General features: G+C 22.7%; 7 protein-coding genes across 7 annotated transcripts in view; 5 read left to right on the forward strand and 2 right to left on the reverse strand.

Moving 5' to 3' along the window:
* Window positions 1-2,946: 2,946 nt before the first annotated feature.
* On the forward strand, window positions 2,947-4,342 carry DDB_G0291119 (hypothetical protein; the record flags this gene model as incomplete). The annotated part of the gene is made up of 2 exons (XM_630294.1): window positions 2,947-3,762; window positions 3,851-4,342. 2 exons carry the CDS (start codon window positions 2,947-2,949, stop codon window positions 4,340-4,342), a joined length of 1,308 nt encoding a protein of 435 aa, XP_635386.1.
* Window positions 4,343-4,449: 107 nt separating this feature from the next.
* Window positions 4,450-8,101, reverse strand: noxC (superoxide-generating NADPH oxidase flavocytochrome; the record flags this gene model as incomplete). Its single annotated transcript, XM_630295.1, has 4 exons — window positions 4,450-5,631; window positions 5,700-6,541; window positions 6,613-7,821; window positions 7,906-8,101. The coding sequence occupies 4 exons, from the start codon at window positions 8,099-8,101 to the stop codon at window positions 4,450-4,452; spliced, it is 3,429 nt and encodes a 1,142-aa protein (XP_635387.1).
* A 1,554-nt stretch (window positions 8,102-9,655) lies between these two features.
* gnrA (gelsolin-related protein) lies at window positions 9,656-13,013 on the reverse strand (the record flags this gene model as incomplete). The annotated part of the gene is made up of 2 exons (XM_630255.1): window positions 9,656-12,510; window positions 12,605-13,013. The coding sequence occupies 2 exons, from the start codon at window positions 13,011-13,013 to the stop codon at window positions 9,656-9,658; spliced, it is 3,264 nt and encodes a 1,087-aa protein (XP_635347.1).
* Window positions 13,014-13,749: 736 nt separating this feature from the next.
* On the forward strand, window positions 13,750-14,282 carry ndufa6 (NADH dehydrogenase ubiquinone 1 alpha subcomplex subunit 6; the record flags this gene model as incomplete). The annotated part of the gene is made up of 2 exons (XM_630256.1): window positions 13,750-13,927; window positions 14,086-14,282. The coding sequence occupies 2 exons, from the start codon at window positions 13,750-13,752 to the stop codon at window positions 14,280-14,282; spliced, it is 375 nt and encodes a 124-aa protein (XP_635348.1).
* Window positions 14,283-14,739: 457 nt separating this feature from the next.
* On the forward strand, window positions 14,740-16,975 carry DDB_G0291131 (hypothetical protein; the record flags this gene model as incomplete). The annotated part of the gene is made up of 2 exons (XM_630257.1): window positions 14,740-14,888; window positions 14,977-16,975. The coding sequence occupies 2 exons, from the start codon at window positions 14,740-14,742 to the stop codon at window positions 16,973-16,975; spliced, it is 2,148 nt and encodes a 715-aa protein (XP_635349.1).
* A 639-nt stretch (window positions 16,976-17,614) lies between these two features.
* On the forward strand, window positions 17,615-20,045 carry DDB_G0291133 (WEE1 family protein kinase; the record flags this gene model as incomplete). The annotated part of the gene is made up of 2 exons (XM_630258.1): window positions 17,615-18,481; window positions 18,576-20,045. The coding sequence occupies 2 exons, from the start codon at window positions 17,615-17,617 to the stop codon at window positions 20,043-20,045; spliced, it is 2,337 nt and encodes a 778-aa protein (XP_635350.1).
* A 442-nt stretch (window positions 20,046-20,487) lies between these two features.
* The window catches only part of DDB_G0291135 (hypothetical protein), a gene marked incomplete at both ends in the record, with an annotated part of 1,185 nt that continues 22 nt past the window's right edge, over window positions 20,488-21,650 (forward strand). The window contains one exon of the mRNA XM_630259.1: window positions 20,488-21,650. This exon is cut by the window's right edge and continues 22 nt beyond it. Coding sequence (XP_635351.1) covers window positions 20,488-21,650 — 1,163 coding nt within the window.

Consider the following 21,650-nt stretch of genomic DNA (forward strand, 5'->3'; position numbering starts at 1 on the left):
GAATATATAAATATTTTTTTTTTTGGAAAATAAAATAATAAAAAAAAAAAAAAAAGATATAAAAATGTTGTATTTAATTTATTTTATGTGGCATAGGTGAAGAGAAAAAAAATAAATAAAAAAAAAAAAAAAAACTAAAAACAATTATTTATTATATTTATTATATTTATTATTACTATCCAACAAAATTAATATTTATAAAAAAAAAAAAAAAAAGAAAAAAAAAAATAAAAAAAAAAAAAAAAAAAGCTTTTTGTGTGTATTTTTTTTTTTTTTTTTTTTTTTTTTTTTTTTGTTTGTTTAATTTCGTTTAACTTGTGAGAGTTGGTTAATTGTGGTGAGTTGGGGTGTGTGTGATATTAACAATTGATTTTGATGTGTGGTAATTGTTTTGATTTGCATTAACATAATAATAATTAAAAAAAAAAAAAAATAATAAAAAAAAAAAATAATAATATTATTATTATTAACTAGAATAATTTTTAATTTAATTAATTTAGAAAATTAATAAAACACTCTCAATCTGTTATTATTATATTCATAAATTTTTTTTATTTTATTTTTGTGTGTAGAGCTAAATATATTAATTTATAAATATATATGCATAGTGTGTGTATGTGTGTGTGTATGTGTGTGTGTGAGTGTGTGTTTTGTGTGTTGTGTGGTATGTGCTTATATGTGATCTTTTATCATTAATATCAAAATGATATTAATTAAATAATGATATTGAAATTGAAAAAATAAATAAATTTAAATAAAATTTAAATTAAAATAATAATAATAATAAATAAATAAAAGAATGTAAAAATTATGATATTTGATGATGATAAAAATAACAACAATAATAAATAAAATTTAAATTCATTTTTGAACGAAGAAAGTGTTTTTTTTTTTTTTTTTTTTTTTAATGAGAGTTTTTTTTTTTTTTTAGAAATACTATGTGATATGTGGTTAGATACATTGTCAAAAATTGAAGGAGTTATTATTATTATTATTATTTTTATTATTATTTTTTTTTTTATTTATTTTTATTTTTATTTTTATTTTTATTATTATTATTTTTATTTTTTTTATTTTTATTTTTTTTTTTTATTAATAATATAATTGATCGACATAAATGATAATAACAAACTCTTTTTTTAAATTATTGGATATTCATTCAAAAGTGTGATGTGGTGGTAAGTTGTGTTTTTTGGAATGTGTGAGAGAGAGATATAGAGTGGGTGTGGTTCTATCATAATTAATATTTGTATAAAAACAAAATAATTTGCAAAAAAATAATGCGGGCGAATAACTATTATATTATTAAAAAAATAATAAATAATTTTAATAAATAAATAAATAAATAAATTGATAATTGATAAATAAACCCACCACACATAAGAAAGATATATTAACCTTTAATGAATGAGATATTAATTTTCACGCATGTTTATAATTAATTTTTTTTTTTTTTATTTTTTTATTTTTTTTTTTGGTGTTTAAAAAAAGAAAGAAATAAAAAATAAAAATAAAAAGAAAATACCAATTTAATTATTTAATACAATTATGTCGACACTACATGTTGATGCAAATTGAGTGTATAATTTGTAAAAAAAAAAAAAAAAATAATAAAAAAATATAAAAAAAGAAACAAAACCTCAATTGGTGATATCACTTGAAAATATATAGTTTATAAATAGATATATTATTATTACTATTATTATTATTATTATTATTTCTACTATTATTATTTTTTATTATTTTTTATATTAATATATTTATAGACAATATACATATTTTATTTTTTTTTTATTTTATTTTTTAATTTATTTATATAAAAATGAAAAAAAAAAAAAAATAAAAAAAAATAAAAAAAAATATTATTATAACAAATATTGTTAAAATTGTTAATAATTTATATAATTTTTGTTCTTATTGTCAATTTTTATCATCACCCAAAGTATTTTGAATAGATATAATTATTTTATTTTATTATAATTTATTTATTTGTTTGTTTTTGTTTTTTTTTTTTTTTTTTACGAGGCGAAAATAAAATTTATCAAATCCCATATGATATACAAAAAGTTTCTAAAAAAGGGTTTTTTTTATTTTTAGTTTTACCTTTTTAATACAAATTATTTCTTAAAATAAAAAATTGAAAAAAAAATTGAAAAAAAAATTGCTATTATTACTATTATTATTTTATTATTATTTTCGCTATTATTATTTTTATTATTATTTTTATTTTTTTTTTAATTTTTTTAATTAATTAATTAATGTAAATGATTTTTGTTTTTTTTTTTTTCTTTTTTTTTTTTTTTTTTTTTTAATTTTAATTTTTTTTTTTTTTTTTATTTTAAAATAAAAATCACATGCTATCATTTATCATTTTTGATTTTTTTTTTTTTTTAAATTTCCACTGAATTTCTAAAATTGAAAAAAAAAAAAATTAAAAATATTATTACCGAAACAAAACCACACACTTTAATATTAAAACTTAGTGGTTTAAATCCCAAAAGCAAATTTTTGATAGAAAATTCAATTATGAATCTAAAGAGAGTAATTTCATTTTAATTAGTGATCATTTTAAAATCAAAAACTATCTTGTAAAATTGTTTAGTTTTATATGAGAAAAATTTTAAAATTTTTTTTTTTTTCCAATTGATTTTGATATTTTTTTTTCGGTTTAAAAAAAAAAAAAAAATTAATTAATTTAAATTAATTAATTTTTAAAAAAAAAAAAAAAAAAAAACCCCAATTTAAACAAGTGTATTTTTAAAAATAGTTTATAATTTAAAAAAAAAAAAAAAAAAAAAAAAATTCAAAAAAAAAAAAAAAAAAAATGTGATTGTGTAATAGTACTACTGTTTAAATTAGTTAGATATAATTTTTTTTAATTAATTTTTTTTTTTTTTTTTTTTTTTTAAATTTTTTTTTTTCTTTTTTTTTTTTTTTGGAGTGGAAATGCCAGCAGATTCTATTTCAAAGTATTTTCTATTTTTAATTTTTTTTTTTAAATTAATAAAAAATATCTCGACAGTTTCATGTTCGCACCACAGCAAAGAGCGACCAACTACCGATTTAGCATGTTCATTAAAAATATGTTCAGAGTTGGGAGAGCCATGTGGTAATGATACTCATTATAGTGGATTTCAATGTTATGTTGAAGATAGATGCTTAAACAGTACTTGTGTACCTAGTCTTGGTATTGGAAATGATTGTAATTCAAGTTTTGATTGTATATTAGGTACAACATGTGTTATTGATCAAAATAATAATGATAATAATAATAATGATAATAATGATAATAGTGATAATGATGATGATAATAATAATGATAATAATGATATTAATAATATAAATAATTTTAAAGGATATTATCATAAAAATTTAACGACAAAAGTGAATTTAAAAATTAAAAAAACTTGTCAACATTCATTTTTTGCCGAATTTGGTGATAAATGTAAAAGAAATTCAGATTGTTTAAATAGTTTAGAATGTATTAATGGTAAATGTTCAACACCATCACTTGGATGTTTGACTGATTTTAGTTGTAATAATGATTCAATATGTAATAGAGATACAAGACAATGTGTAGTTACAACCTTAAAAGAAGGTGAATGTTTTTTATTTAAACAATTCTCTTGTAATGATCAAAACTTATTATGTGCACCAAAATCATTTATGATTTCTTCAATTGGAATTTGTAAAAAACAAATTGAAGGTTCACCTTGTTTAACTAGTAAACTTATAAATTGTGATTGGAATTTATATCAATGGGTTTGTAGTAAACTTTTAATTTATTAAAAAAAAAAAAAAAGAGGATTATAAATGTACTAATTATTTTTTTTTAAAAAAAAAAATAAAGTGTAAACCATTGAATCCAGGATCATTAATGGGTAATTGTACAATTCAACCAAGTAATACATCAAAATCATGTATAACACAAGCTGATTGTAATTATTATGAAATGTGTAAATGTGATAGTTCCCATTCTGGTGTTGGATATTGTATACCAAAAGGGTCTTATAACTTTTTTGGTAGTTATTGTAAAGCTTCAATAAATAAATTTTTAGAATGTTATTATAAAACCAATTGTACAGATTTATTTTCACAAAATCCATCATCATGTTCTTATAGAAATTGCCCAGAAGAAAGTGAATGTCTTGGAACATTTTGTATTGATAAAATGTTACCAGTTGGAGTTTGTACAAATAGAAAATGTAAACTCACATTATTCAATACTACAAATGGTCATTTTAAAGTTGCATCATCATCATCTTTTTCAAATTTTAATTTTAATTCTTTATCATATTTAATAATAACATTAATATTAATAATAATTTTTATAATAATTTAATATTTAATTATTTTTATAAAAATAAAATTTTAAATTTATTGTGTGTAAATAATTATTTATTTATTATTATCATTATTTTTTTTTTTAATGTTTTTTTTTTTTTTTTTTTAAAAGTTTTCTTTATGAAAATAAAATTTGGTACCACCAGTTTTTAAACAAGTATAATATCTACATTTTTCATAAAGTTCTTTTGATAATTGAGAAGGACCACAACAAAATACACTAATTGATTCACCGGAATACTTTTTAGAGTAATATTGGAAAATTGTATCCCAATTTGGTCTTCCCCAATGAGTTTTAAATGGTAAATTAGTGGTTGGATCTAAACCTTGTGCTTTGAATAGTTTATCTAAACCATTCCATAACATAAACACTCTAACATCATTCTTTGGAAAAACACGAGTGTTAAAGGTATTAATGGATATTTTTGGTAAATTACTATTACCATTCGTTGAGATATCAATTAATAGGTCTTCAAACCATTGGAAACTATGTTGATCTCTATTGAGCCAAAAGAAATGAACCTTTTCAAGATTACCTAAACCAAACTTTGTTGTAATCTCATTTTTACTTTGTTCCAATGCAATTTGATCACCTTGATTTAATAATTGTAATCTCTGTTTCTTTAATGAAATATCCTTTAATAATGATGCCATTGGTGAAACACCAATACCTGCACCCACTAATATAACTTGTTTTTGTTTTAATGCATATTGACTTGATGATCCAAATGGACCATCAATATTAATTCGAAATGGTTTTAAACCAATTTCTAAATCAATTTGATCAATATTATTATTATTATTAATAATAAAATTAGAACCATCAGGCAATACATTTTGTTGTTTAATATTATTATATAATTGTTGTTGTTGTTGTAATTGTTTTTTAATTGATAACCATCTAAATAATTTCTTTGTCCAATTACCTGTTACTCTAATATGAACATATATTTTATCCTCTAATGGTGATGAGGTCATTGTAAATGGATGCCATTGTAATTTTGAAATATGTGGTACATTGATCAATAAATATTGTCCAGGTTTATAATCGAATGATGGTGGTTTACTAAATGTTAAATTAATTACTCTTTCGTTCTTTAAACAATAATCTAAAACTTCAACTCTATGAGTTCTTTTAAACAATCTAAAACTTCTATCAACTGTATAAAAGAAACCTGGAACAATAAACCATTTCCAAAATGTTGGTGGTCTAATCCAACCCATTGTACCATGTAAAATTAATAAAACATAAAATCCAATAAATAAATGATGACTATAATAAAATAACTATAAAATTATATAATAAAAAATAATTAATTTTTTTTTTTTTTTTTTTTTTAAAAAAAAAAACTTACTTCAAAATTAGATTTCCTAATAATTTTTAAAGATAAAATTGCCATAATTATTAAAAATGATATCATAATGAAACCTGTTACACCTGGTAAACTATTAAAAATCATTTCCCAAACTGTTGGCCTAAATTTAAAATGAGGTGCTAAACAATCATAAAAAATATTATCAGGTTTACCAGTTGCAACTGCCATACCAACAATCCAACCAATAGTATGTAAAAATGAAGCAATGATTAATGTATAACCAATTAATTTATGAAATGTCATATATTTATCAACTGGAAATAAAAATTTAAATTTGGTATTTCTAATCATTGTAAATAATTGTTTACACATTGTCATTAAAATTATTGCTGCATTGAATTCAATTAATTGAGCTGCAATTCTTGTTATATATACACCCGGGCCAAATAATTCTATTGCTCTTTTATTATTTGCATGAACATTTAAAAAACTTGTTATTACTAAAATTGAATTTATAATAAAAAATAAAGATATAAAAAATAATTTTGATCCTTCAATTTTTAAATATCTTTTTAAACTATGAAAACTTTCTTTTTCCGTATATATTCCAATATTTTCTTCTTTAAAATTATAATTTGTATTTTCTTCTTTTTCTTTTACTTTATTTTCATTGTTAATTGTTAATTCACTTTTAAATTCTTCAAAATCTATATATCCATCCATATTTTTATCAAATTGTTGAAAAATGTGATCAATCAAACTTTCCATTGTAAAGTCTTGAAATTTTAACCCATTTTGTTTAGTTCTATAATTTAATACTTCTTTTAAATCATCTCTTGAAATAAAACCCTTATCATATATATCATATAATTTAAAAACACCTTTAAAATATTAAATTAGTTTCATATATTTTTACAACAATATATTAATCATTTGTTAATTTAATACATACTGGTTATTTTTTGTTCTTCACTACCAACTTTTGAAAGGTTTAAATATATATGATTAATTACATCAAATAAATTAATTTTTGATTCAATTTCAAATGATCTTGATTTTTTAATTTTTTTAATTTTACTATTACTATTGATACTACTAGAAAATGATTTTGATTTATAAATATGTGGTTGTTTTAAAATTGTTGGTAAAGAATGTGATTGTAACTGAACTTCACATTGGTTATTGGTTTGATTGAATGGAGGTATTGGGTTTGTTTCAATTGTATTTTCTATATTTGATTTTGATATTATTTTAAATTGGTCTGATTTAATATTCTTATCTTCAAAATCTATTGATTGTATTGTTATAGGAATTGAAGCAACACTTGAATCAATTGAACTAGACGAAATCGAATTTCTACAAGAACTTAAAGAATCTGAAACCATTGAACCTGTATTATTTATTGAATTATTTAAATTTGTTGGAAAACTTGATATTGAAGATTTTGGAGATATTGGTGATATATTACTTGATGGATATTCATTTTTATTAAAATTATTGCTATTATTTATAATATCATCATCATGATTATCAACAGTATTAATATTATTATTATCATTATCATTATTATTATTATTATTATTATCATTATTAATATTATTATTATTACAATTATTAATATTATTATTATTATTATTATTATTGTTATTATTGTTATTATCAATATTATTATTATAATTATTATTATTATTATTATTATTATTATTATTATTATTATTATTATTATTAAACTCTACAGGGATTGGGAAAGAATTACCACCTATTGGAATTTTTAAAGTATTTTCAATTTCTTTTTTCTTTTTAAATATTTCTTCAATATCGCTATTAAAATTATTAATATCATTTATTTTATCTATATAATTATCATTTTTATCATCTATTTTACTATCATTATTATTTAATTTTGAATTTCTGGAAAATGATTTTCTTGATTTTTTTGTTTTTTTTTTAATTTCTTTTTTTAAATCTATATTTAAACTACTATTACTTGATTTTCTAATTAAATTTGGCCTTGTAGATTGAACATATTGATTGAATATTAAATCCAAAGCCTGATTATCATTAATATTAAATAATTCTTTTAAAGAATTTTTATCAATCATTAAAACTCTATTTCCACTTTCTTGGTTTTTAATGAACTCTCTTATTTTGAACTCATTTTCTAGAAAAAAAAATTATGATAATTTTAAAATTATTAGTATTTTAAAATTTGTCGTTTTTTTTTAAATTTATGGTAAAATTTTACCTTTTAAACTCTCCATTAAAATTTTATCAGTGATTGAAAAATTATTTTCATTTTTAGTTTTATCAACACTTATATTTGGTAATTCTAATAAACTTGCGTCTAAAAATGTTGATTTATGTAAATTTGTCCTAAATTCATGAGGAAAAGACAATGGATTTGCAAATTTTTTAATAGAAATATTTTTTTGTTTTTCCATTGTTGTTATCAAATAATTTTCATTTAGGTAATTATAAAATTTTTTTTTTTTTTTTTTTAATGCAGTTGTAAAAAATAAATAATAATTAAACTATCGATAAAATTAATTTTTATTATTAGTAATTTAATCAAAATAAAAATATCAAATGAAATTTATGTAACAAATTGTAAACAATGACTAATATAATGTTAAATTGATCTAAAAAAACAACAACAAAGTCCAAAAAAGGAAATTTTATTATTTTTTTTTATTTTTTTAATATTTTCCAAACTGGAATATAATAGCGATTATTATAACCAATAATTTATTTATATATAAACGGGATGGTATCTCCTTTTTAGAATTCCTTTCAAACTTTATCTTACCTTCTTTTAAAATGAGAATTTTTTTTTTTACAGATTTTTTACAGATTTTTTTTTAGTTTTTTTTTTTTTTTACTAATAAAAACCAATAATTTACAATAACCTAAATAATTTTTTTTATCTACTTTTTTTTTTAATTTCCTATTTTTTTTTTTTTTTTTTTTTTTTTTTTTTTTTTTTTTTTTTTTTTTTTTTTTTAAAAAAAAAATTAAATTCTTTTAGAGAGTATATTCTAAATCTTAAAACATTTTATTATTTTATTATAGTGGTATAGCTTCCATATAAAACTCCACCTATTTTTTTTTTTTTTTTTTTTTTTTTTTAATTGATTATGAAATTTAAAATTGGTAATGTAATGGAAAGAGGAAAAAAAAAAAAAAAGAAATGAAAAATAAATAAAAATATTAATATTTAATAATATTAATATTATTTGGGGTGGGTGGTTGGGGGTTGGAATATTTCAAGTGTGTTGTTTGGTTGTTGAAAATTATTTTTATTTTTATTTTTTTTAATAATTACTTTTCTCCATTTTAAGAAAGTTTTAAAAAAAGAATTCTGAGATTAAATAATAAAAAAAAATAAAATAAATTTATTTTTAAAAAAAAACACTATCTTTTTTTGGTAAATTTCCAAAAATTGTAATCCCAACCATTCTTTATCATAAAGTTTTTTTTTTTTTTTTTTTTAAATTTTTGATTGGTTATAAATAAAAAAAAAGGTAAAATTTCAGCATTATAGCGATGGCACTTGCCTTATTTCCACTTTTTGTTTTTTTTTTTTTTCCCCCAAGCAAACCCCACAAAAAAGAAAAAAAAAAAAAAAAAAAAAAAATTTTAAATTTTGTTGTTATTATTTTTTTTAATTTTTTTTATTTCTTTATTATTTTTTTTTTTTTCCTGGTTATATAAATAGATATTTTGAATTTTCATTTAAAATTACAACATTTAATGATAGTAATTACTATTTAGGTATTACGTATTATTATGTAAAAAAATTTTTTTTTTTTTATTATTATTATTATTATTATTATTATTATTATTATTATTATTATTATTATTATTATTATTATTATTATTATTATTATTATTATTATTATTATTATTATTAATTATTATTATTATTATTATTAATTATTAATTATTAATTATTAATTATTAATTATTTATTATTAAATTATTAAATTATTAAATAATTAAGCGTGAGTGAGTGAACTACTTCTATTATGTTTTTTCTTATTCTTATTTTTATTTTTCTTTGATGGAGTATTATGAGTACTATTTGAATTAATTGAAGAGGAAGAGAAAGAAAGTGGTGATGAAGCGCCATCTAAAACCTCGACAGAGTTATTGTTATTGATGCTATTTAAATCAAATGATTGGTTATCGATATCTAAATTTAAAGATTTGTTTGGAATGATTGGAGAAGATAATGGAGATTGATCAACGCTATGGTTTTTTTTATGTTGTGGTTGATTTTTACCATGTGATTTCCTTCCACCTTTTCTACCTTGTTTGGGACTATTTGATGAATGAATTGGAGGGCCATGATATGGTTCATAGGCAAAGAGTAAGTCACCACTAGATGAGACTACACTTGGAGTTATAGGTTCATTTGATTTTCTCTTGTCTTTAACCGATACTGATCCTTCATTCTCTGGTGAAGATATTGTTGAAGAACTATTGGCTTCATCAACTTTTTCTGATGGTGGTGATACGATGATACCAACTTCATTTTCTTCATTTACTGTTTCATTTTCTTCATTTACTTTTTCATCCTCTTTATTATCATCTTCTTTAGTTTCTTCTTCCTTAGTTTCTTCTTTGATTTCTTCGTTAACCTCCTCTTCTTTATCTTGTTTAACTTCTTCTTTGACTTCCTCTTTGACTTCTTTAACCTCCTCCTTAACCTCTTCTTCTTTAACTTCCTCCTCTTTAACCTCTTCTTCTTTGGCCTCCCCCTTAACCTCTTCCTCTTTGACCTCCACCTTGACCTCTTCTTTAACTTCCTCCTCTTTAACTTCCTCTTCAACTTGGTTAACTTCTTTTACCTCGGTGGCTTCGTCATTGACCTCTTCTTTAATTTCCTCTTTAGTTTCTTCTTTGGCTACTTCTTTAACCTCCTCTTCTTTAACCTCCTCTTCTTTAACCTCCTCTTCTTTAACTTCTTCTTTAACATCCTCTTCTTTAACCTCCTCTTTAACTTCTTCAACAATTTTATTATTTTCTTTTTGTTGTTGTTCTTGTTCTTGTTCTTGTTGTTGTTTTAATTTTTCTAAATCTTCCTTTTCTTTTTGTAATCTTTCAGCCAATTTTTGTTTATAAGAAATGATTGGATCAATGAAAACTTTTGGAGGGGTAACTTTCCAAGAATGGAAATAAGATTTAAAGAGTGGTGATTCATTGTATTGTTCAACCAACTCAACTGAACAATCAGAGGGTCTTTGATCATTTGCAGTCTCAATGTATTGTTTAGCCAAGTCTTGAGTATCATTTAATTTTTGATCAGTACTCTTTGAACCTTTCCAAAGGAAAACTTTATGGTAAACATCTAACAATACACACTCTTGAGAATTTAAATCAACTTGAGAGAATGGATTAATTTGATCTGCTTTAAAGATACCAGAATTATCTGTGCATAAAAATAATTTAATTTTCTTTGGTCTTAAATGTTTAATTATTGTTGTTGTTTTATTATTATCTTTTTCTTCTTCTTCTTCTTCTTCTTCTTCTTCCTCTTCTTCTTCCTCTTCTTCTTTTTCTTCTTCTTCTTTTTCTTTTTCTTCTTTATTTTCATTTATAAAAGTATTTATAACAATATCATTAGAATTACCACCAATAATTTTCCAAAAGTTATCACTTTCTTTTCCTTGGTCAAATTCTTTAACACCAGCTTCATATTCTGGTGGTAAGAAAGTGAATAAATCAGCAGCCAATTCTCTTTGGTGTTCAGTTGAAACTTTACCATGCCAAACGATGATATATTTATTTGGGAAAAGGAAAACAAAAGAGTCTAAAGAGTTTAAGAGTTTAGCATTACAAGAGTCTGGATCAGGGAATAATTGAGTACCTCTATTGGCACGTACTTGAAATATCATTGGTTTCAAAGCCAACTCTTCATTGAGTACTAATAATTCTGTACCAAAGAGATTGATAAATTCTTGTGGTTCTTTATTTTGAGAGATTCTATATTCGACGGGATCATCTGATTTCAAACCTTCCATCTTCTTTTGAATCTCCTTGTAGAGACCAAACTTGTAGCCAATGTAATTACGTTGGTTAGAGTATAGACCCTCCCAAAAGAAGATCACGGAACGAATTGAATTCTTATTCTCTGGTTTATAAATGAAATGGCAAACGTATGATTTGTTGGAATAGAAAATACCAAAATCGTCTTCCTCCACTTTATTCCATTTATTACCACTGCCACCACCAGAACACCATACCAATAGTTTACCATTACTATAATCTGATGCAGCGCCAATGTTAATCACTGGTACTTCTTTATCTTGATGCATTGAGGATACATCGAAATTTAAAGCCTCCTTTTTCTTTGAGGATAATGACAAGTAGGAGGTTTGTAATGGTTGTGCTTTCTCTACCCATTTACTGAATTTACTCTTGAATAAGCAACTTTCGGCACCATCGAATACCCAGGTTATGATTGGTTGTAATTTGAGTTTACCATAGTATTCAGGTCTATCATATTGGGTCCAAATTTTCTTTGCAACTGGTATCAATGTATCTTTAGTTGATTTCTTTACACCTTTTCCTAACCAAATGTACATCTCATGCTCACAATCCAATATGAAACATGCTGATGATTCTAACATCTCTTGATTTATACCTTCATCCTCTTCCATTGGTTTAATTGATGGTTTACCATCGGTACCTGTAAATATCTTAAATAAAAAGAATTCGGGCTCTAACACTTGTTCTTCATCATCTTCGTCAACTTGGAATATATCATTCTTTTCTTTTGTAACATTTAATTTTGTACCTTTTGGAACTCCTAAACAAAATAAAAATGTTGGATGTTCTTCTCCAATTTCTTTTTTTAAAAATAAAAAAAAAAAAAAAAAATCATAATATTAGTATTATTTATTTTTTTTTATTTATTTTTTATTAAAACAAATTAAACATACCTAAAACTTGAACTGCTCTTTGACAACCAATTTCAACTTTTAATTTTTGAGCCATTTGTACGGCTTTAGCTTTCTTTTTAATGTTTGCTTGTTCAGAACACCATACGAAAATATAAGCATCACTTTGCATAATGAAAACATCCTCTAAATTTAAAAATTCAACTGACATTGGTACTGAAATGAAATGAAATGGTTCATCTTTACCTGTTACTTGAATTAATTTTGCATCATCATGTAATGTAATTGATGATGAAACTAAATTTGATACAGCTTGTTTAACAACTCCTCCTTCTTCTTGTTGTTGTTGTAATGATGATGATGGTGATGGTGATGATGATGGAGTTTCTTCTTTTTTATCTTCAACATTATTCTCTATCTCTTTACTATCTACAATATTATCTTCTTCCATTTTTTTTTTATCTTTTTTAAATTTTATTTATTGTTTTATTTATTATTATTTTTGATACTATACAATTTTAATGATACACACAATAATTTTTTTGTTGGGTTTTTTTTTTTTTTTTTATATTTTTTTTTTTTTTTTTTTTTTTTTTGGTTAAAAATATACAAATTATATAATATCTAATTTAAGGCAATATATATAGGTTTTTTTAAAAGAATAAATAAATAAATAAATAAATAAATAAAGTTGAGATTATAAAATAAAAAAAAGTTTAAAAAAAAAAATAAAAAATTAAATAAAAAAAAAATATTTATATATTATTATTATACATGTAGCTAAAAAAAAAAAAAAAAAAAAAAAAAAAAATTAAAAGATTTTATGATGGGCAAAAAAAGAAAAAATAAAAAAAAATAAAAAAAAAAAAAAAAAAAATTTGAAATTTTTTTTTTTTTTTTTTTTTTTTAATTCGCATAATACGTTTATTATATAAAATTTACAACATCCCATTTTTTTTATTTTTTTTTTTTATTGATTTTCATTCGTAATTAAGTCAGTTTGTCTGATAGTGAAATATTATAAAAATAATTATTTAATAATAATAGTAAAAAAAAAAAAAAAAGAAAAAAAAACATTTCTGTACCAAAAAAAAAAAAAAAAAAAAATCAAACATTTATCATTCATCAGTAATACCACACACACACACGCTTCCCACCACACACAACACACATATATACGAATCAAAATGTCATCAAATATGCAAGCTATGAAACAAATGAGACCAGCATTGGTTTCACTCACACAACAACAAGCACGTAGAAGATGTTTCAAACTCTACAGAAATTGCATTAGATCAATTCCACATTTAATTCAACATTACAATCTTTCTTATAATATGTCAGAAATGAGAAATAGATTTAGAAGTAATATCATCATAATTATCATCATTATCATTATCATTATCACTCAACCCAACACTCACTCATAAATGCAATGTGACTGAGGTGTATATATATTTATATATCATAATCAATCAATATATACTAATTCATTAATTTATATAAAATCATTTTATTAATAGGCAACTTTGTTGAATTTGAAGAAGTTACTGAAAAGAATCAATTAGATAGATTAGCATTCATTGGTGAAACTGAACTTTTCGATGCAATGTCATTATTAAAAACTAGAAGTCACGTTGTAAATTATTTCGATACTCAACCAGTTAATGCCAAAACAATCAGTGAATCTGAAAAATTATTAAATAATTTCTTTGAATAAATAATCAAAATAATAAATAATAATAATAATATCAAAATATAAAATATGCAACCCATCTAATTGTTGGTCATCCAAATCAATTAAACAAAAAAATAAAATGAAAAAAAAAAATAAAAAAAAAAAAATAAAATAAAATAAAATAAAATAAAAATAAAAATAAAATAATGAAAAAACAAATAAATTAATTCTCAAAGATATTGATCGTATTTAAATATTATGAATAAATTTAATAAAAAAAAAAAAAAAATAAAAAAAAAAAAAAAAAAATTGAGATTATTTGAAAGAGTATTAAAATTAATTAAAAAAAAAAAAAAAATAAAAAAAAAAAATAAAAAAAAAAAATCTTTTCAAAAAAAAAAAAAAAAAATTCCAACCTTTGATTTTTTTTTTTTTTTTTTTTTTTAAAAAATATATATTTGTTGTATATAAACATATTTATAATATACAAAAAATAAAAATGGATCCATTAGAAGAATTAAATAAAGCATCACGTAGTGTTAGAGTTTCAATTTATAACACTACAAATAAGAAATTAGTATTAAAATCTCACCCAATCACATCTGGATCATGGAGAGTACAACCACCTGAAACTATTTTACCATTAAGGTATGTCAATATATAAAAAAAAAAAAAAAAAAAAAATAAAAATAAAAAAAATAAAAAAAAAATTAACATTTTATATTTAATAATATAGTACAGTTGAATTTGGATCAGAATCAAGTATGATGGGTAGTACAGAAGCAGGATCAATTTATACAATTGATGGTAGTGAAGGAACATTTGAATTCTTTTGGAATAATCCATATTTTGGTAGAAAAGGATTTAGAAAGATTGCACCATCAGGTTATGAATCAGAGTATACCAATAGTGATACACATAATTGTGTATTGAAATTCACAGTGAAGGAATTGGATAATGGTATGAAGGAGATTGAAGATATGGAAAAGGAGATTAGAGATTTACAAACCTATATCAATGAGGCAGATAGCGGTGTCAAGGGTATGACTAAGATGTCACAAGTTTATCAAATGCAAAAAGACGATAAACAAGTGAAACTCGTTGAAAACAATATCAAGGAGAAGACCAAACATTTGGAGGAGATGAAACAAAGAAAACAGCAATTGGAGTCCAACGTCACCAAATTGAGATCACTAGACACCGACCCAAAAGCAATGGAGCAGCAATTGACAAAGATCAGAGAATCCATTGAATCTTTAGTTAAGCAAAGAAAGGGTATGGAGCATATGAGAGAGGTTTACGAGCGTTCGAAAGATCTCAAGGCAATGGAGGCATTGGATAAACAAGTTGAAACTAAAAAGAATGAAATCGATTCATTGAGAAAGAAAGAACAAAAAGTCATTCAAAAAGTGATCGAATTGAAAAAGAGCTTAGGTCTTGGTGCAACTGGTATTCAAACTAAAAAGAAAGTAGTGGCCTTATTCGATTATACAAAGAGTACAAACGATGAATTGTCAATCGTTGCTGGTGACATCATTGATATCATTCATGATGAAGATCCTGATTGGTATGGTGGTCAGTTAAATGGTCAAATGGGTTACTTTCCAAAAGCTTTTGTTGGTCCATATGAGCAACAACAAACTTCAACTTCAACTTCTGCATCCACCTCTTCTGCCACTGATAACAATGGTGATAGTGTAAATCAACCATCATCAACTGACAATGCTGATGAATACACTGGTGAAGATTTTAGTCATCTTTATCCAAAGGCAAGAGTTGTTTATGATCATATTCCACAAGATGATGGTGAAATCGAATTGAAAACAGGTGAAATTATAACTGTTTACTCATGGGAAAGTGATTATTGGTGGGAAGGTGTAAATAATGGTAAAACTGGTTATTTCCCAAATACTTGCGTTGATTGGGTTGAACCTGAAGCAAGTGTTACAGATTATAGTGATTATTCATATTATGAATCAACTGATTCTACAATTGATGATCAACAACAACAACAACAACAACAACAACAACAACAACCACAACAACCTCAAGCAACTACAAATACAACTACACCAACTAAAACAACCCCAGTTACACCAACACCAACACCAACCCCAGTTACACCAACACCAACTCCAACACCAACACAAACTATTCAACCACCACCAACAGCATTTATAGCACCAAATCTTAAAGCAAATACCACTACAACACCACATACACCATTAAAAAGAGATTTACCAACTGCACCATCTCCATCACCAAAATCTACAATTGCACCAGTCATTAAACCAGTAGCACCAACTCCAACACCAACACCAACTCCTGTAACACCAACCCCTGTAACACCAACCCCTACTCCAGTTGTTAAACCAGCTGAACCATCAACCCCAACTCCAACCCCAACTCCAACCCCAACTCCAACACCAACTCCAACCACTGCATTTACACCAGCAGTACCATCAAAACCAGTTACATCATCAGCATCAATTGTATCATCATCAGCATCAACTCAATTCGATAAAATTCTTCAACCACTCATTACTGATTTCACAAAGAAATTGGTTGAAGCTCATCAAAAAGAAACTGCATTATTAAATCAAAAGATTAGTGCACTCGAAAAAGAATTAAGAGAATTAAAAGAATCTAATGGTGGTAGTACTAATATTAGATCATCTGTTACTTCAACTGCAACTGTAGTTTCAAAAGCAAGTCCAGCTGTTAGAAAATATTAATAAGTTTTTAAAAAAAAAAAAAAAAAATCAAAAAAAAAAAAAAATATAGTAGTATTATTTTAATTTTAAAATAATATTAACAATAATATTATTTTAATTTTAAAATAATATTAACAATAATAAAAATAGTTATAATAATAAACAATTGTTGTATCATTAATAGTACTCATCGAAAATTATTTTTAGATCTAAGATCATGGCGCGCTTTTTTTTTTGGCGGGAATTTCTTTTTTTTTTTTTTTTTTTGATTTGGTTGAATTTTTTTTTTTTTTTTTTTAAAATTTTTTTTTATTTTTTTTTTATAATTTTTTTTTTTTTGAAAAAAATTTATTTAATTCATACACATCGGCACTCGTATAATTATATAATTCAATTAAAATATAAATAAATTTTATTTTTTATTTTAAATAATTTTATTTATTTTTTTTTTTTTTTGGGAAAAAATATAAAAAAAAAAGTAAGATTTTTTTTTTTTTTTTAAAAAAAAAGAAAAAGTTTAAAATTCTCTCACTCTGTCGAAAATTAACAAATAACAATAAATATATAAATAAATAAATAAATATATAAAAATAAATATATAAAAATAAATAATTAAATAAATAAATAAATAAATAAATAAATAAATAAATAAATAAATAAATGGAACCAACATATTCAATACCAAGTACACCACTAAAGACCCCAATAAGAATTACAGTAAATAATGGTCATAATAGTGGTCAACATTCATTATCATTATCAACATGTAAACCAACACCAGAACAAAATGCATTCAATTTAAATATGTTTAGCGAAAAGAAGAAAAATCAATATCAAACACCAAAATGTCCATCACCACCATTAAAATCAACACCAGCAAGTAGAGTCAATAGTAATCTACCATTAATTCATCATATATCATCACTATCAATGTTTTCACCAACAACATCATTATCTGATTTCATGAATTGTGAAAATGGTGGTAGTAATAATATTGATTTTTCAAGTAGTTTTGGTAGTAGTAGTTTAAATAGTAATAATACACTTAGTATTAATAATAATAATAATAATAATAATAATAATGGTGGATATAAAATACCATCAAGTGTTAATAAAAATAGTAATAATTATAATAGTAATAGTAATAGTAATAGTAGTAATAATGTTATTTCATTATTTGATAAGAATTTTGATGTAGTTTGTAAATTAGGTAGTGGATCATTTTCAGATGTTTTTAAAGTGAAGAGTAAATTTGATGGTAATTCCTATGCCATTAAACAGGCAAGACATCAATTTAGAGGATTTCAAGAGAGAGAAAGAGCCGTTAGAGAGGTTAAAGCAGCAGTATCATTACCACCCCATACAAATGTTTTACAATATTACAGTAGTTGGGAACAAAATAATACACTTTTCATTCAAACTGAACTTTGCGAAAATGGTTCACTTCAAGATTTTTTAGATTCACTTTCACCTGATCAAATACTATCTGAAGAATTAATTTGGAATTTTTTACTTGATGTTTGTTTAGTATGTTTAATAATAATAATAATAATAATGATAATAACAGAAAAAAAGAAATTGTTTTTTTTTTTTTACTAACTTTTTTTTTTTTTTTTTTTAGGGAATTCAACATATACATTCATATAATATGTTACATTTAGATATAAAACCAGAGAATTTATTTATTTCATCACAAGGTAATATAAAGATTGGAGATTTTGGAATGGCTGTAAAATTAGAAACAACAAATAATAATAATAATGGTAATGGAGGATGTCAATCGAATAATACAAGTATGGATAGTGATTGTAATAATTTAAGTTTGGATGAAGATGATATATTTTTCGATTTTTTAGAAGGTGATAGTAGATATTTAGCCTACGAATTCCTATTGGATAAAAAACAGATTAGTAAACCCTCTGATATTTTCTCAATTGGTGTCACTTTCTTTGAAATGGTCACTGGTAATGAAATGCCAACCAATGGTCCATTATGGGAACAGTTAAGAAGTGATAAAGCTATTGATTTCCTTGAACCTGGTAAATACTCTGATTCACTTTATCAAGTAATTCTAGATATGATGAAATCAAATATAACTGAAAGAATATCTTTAGATCAAATTTTATTAAATGAAAATATTCAATTAGTTCAACAAAAACGTTTAAATCAATTTCAAAATATTGATAATATTGAAAATGATAATAATAATAATAATAATACAGATAATAATAATAATAATAATACAGATAATATAAATAATGATAATAATGATGATAATAATAATAATATAAATAATTATAATTTAAAATTAATAACACCATATTTTCAATATCAAAAAGAAAGAAAAGATGAAGAATTAAAAGAGATAATAGAATTTGGAGAAATACGTGAAATTAAAGAAAAGTTTGAACATCATCAATTTGCTATACCTACACCACATTTTGTGAGATCAAATGCTGGTCGTTCAAGTAGTTCATCATTATTTAGTGATGAGGAAGAAGATGATGATGATGATGATGATAGTGGTAGAGATTCTCCAATTCATTTCAGTTTAAATAATCTTAATAATAGTAGTAGTAATATTGGTATTAGTGAGAGTAATAGTAACAATTCTTTCTCTTCTATTTTAGAGGAAAATAATGAATCTTCATCATCATCACCCCTACCTTCTTTATCATTTTCAAGAAGACTGTCAACTTCATCATTGGTTACAACAATCTCTCCAAAACCAAATTTTAATACAAGCGGTAATAAATTATTCTCAAATGAAAATAATAATAGTAATAATAATAATAATAATAATAATAATAATCAAAATAATAATAATAATAATGGATTTTATGGTTTCACAAATAATGGAAGTTGTAATAATTTGAATAATTTGAATAATTTGAATAGTAGCGGTGAATTTAGTAATAGTAGTAAAAAGAAATTAGGTAAAAGAGGGTTACCTTTACTCGATGTTGTTAATGGTGGAGGTAATAGTGGTTCAAAGGTTTGCGCAATTAAAAGAAGTTTCGATTCACATCCTCAAGAGAGTGATAAAATGTCACCAAGAAATCTTTTGAGTCTTTTCCAAGAAACAAATTAAAAAAAAAAAAAAAATAATATTATTAAAAGTGATATTAAAATACTGAAAAAAAAAAAAAAAAAAGATATTAAAAAATAAAAAAAAAAAAAAAAAAAACAATAATAAACCCTTTTGTAAAGATAATTATAATACAATAAAAATGTATATATAAAATAGTATAATAATTATATAATAAAAATAAAATAATAAAAATATAGTTTTTAAAAACTGAAAACTAAAAATAAAAATATCCCAACTTTTTTTTTTTATTTTTGTTTTCTTTTTTTTTTTTTTTTTTTTTTCATCTTCAACACCACCAAAATTTTCATATTTATTTATTTTTTTTTTTTTTATTTTTTTATTTTTTTTTTTTTTTTCATAATTTTTTGTGGTTGTAATAATATTGTAATATATCTATAAATAAAAAATAAAAAATAAAAAATAAAAAATAAAAAATAAAAATATGACAACAACAGATAATGAAAAAAAAGTTAAATTACAACAAATTTTAACAGATTCATTACTTTTACAAAAACAAGTAAAAGTAATATTTGCAGGTGGTAATAATAATGAAACTACAATTAAACAAATTACAACATTGTTAGGTCAATTAAGAGATAAATCAAAACAAGCCAATGAATTATGTGAACAATTATCACATGATCATGGTAAATCATTAGTATCAATTTTAAATTGTTTCATCAATTGGAATCAAATTGTATTGGATGCAACCACATCAACAACTCCAACCTCAATAGAGAAATTAAAAGAGTATTCATTACCAATTGAATCTAAATTAATAGAGATTAGATCAATTGCTAAATCATTTAAAGATGCATCATTAGATGCTAGATCAATGGAACTTTTAACAAATATCTATAATAAAACAAATCAAATTGATAAGGAAGTTGATATTTTAGAAAAAGCAGTTTCTGCTGAAAAGAATCCTCAAAGATCTGTAGCTTTATTTGATGCATATTTAAAGAAATTAGATCATACATATCAAGATCGTGATAGAATTTATCAATTAAATAATAAAGATACTCAACAACAACAACAACAACAACAACAACAAGATAATGATGAAGATATTAAAGTTTCAACTTCATCAAGTAAAAAATATCAACAACAAGAAAAAGAAGAAAAAGAAAAAGAAGATAAAGATAATGGTTTTATGAAATTACATGCAGATGCTTGGGAAATTTATTTATGGTTAAAATCAATGCCAGGATTTCCAAGAGATCAATTTATTTTACAAAGAAAAAATCAATTATTTAAATTGGCAATTTATATTGGTTCATTAGCAAATCCTTTAATTTCTGCAAAGGATAAAGAAGTTGTTTCAATTTCAATGGAAGCATTCGACGAAGCATTACATATTGCTGATATCACTCAAAATAAAGAATACTTTTGTGCTGCCACTGCTCATAAATCATCTGTTGTTTATCGTACTCTTCCAGAGGATGAACGTGCCAAACTTTTCAAATCACTTGTTGATGTTGAACAATCTATGAAACCTGTAAATAGTGAAATTAGAGATTTAATTCAATCAATAGAAAATAAAGATCCATCACTTTTCCCTGAGAAAAAAGAACAAGAAGATAAAGAAAAAGATGAAAAATTAAA

Source organism: Dictyostelium discoideum (assembly GCF_000004695.1).
Source record: "Dictyostelium discoideum AX4 chromosome 5 chromosome, whole genome shotgun sequence".
In the NCBI taxonomy this organism is placed as follows: domain Eukaryota; phylum Evosea; class Eumycetozoa; order Dictyosteliales; family Dictyosteliaceae; genus Dictyostelium; species Dictyostelium discoideum.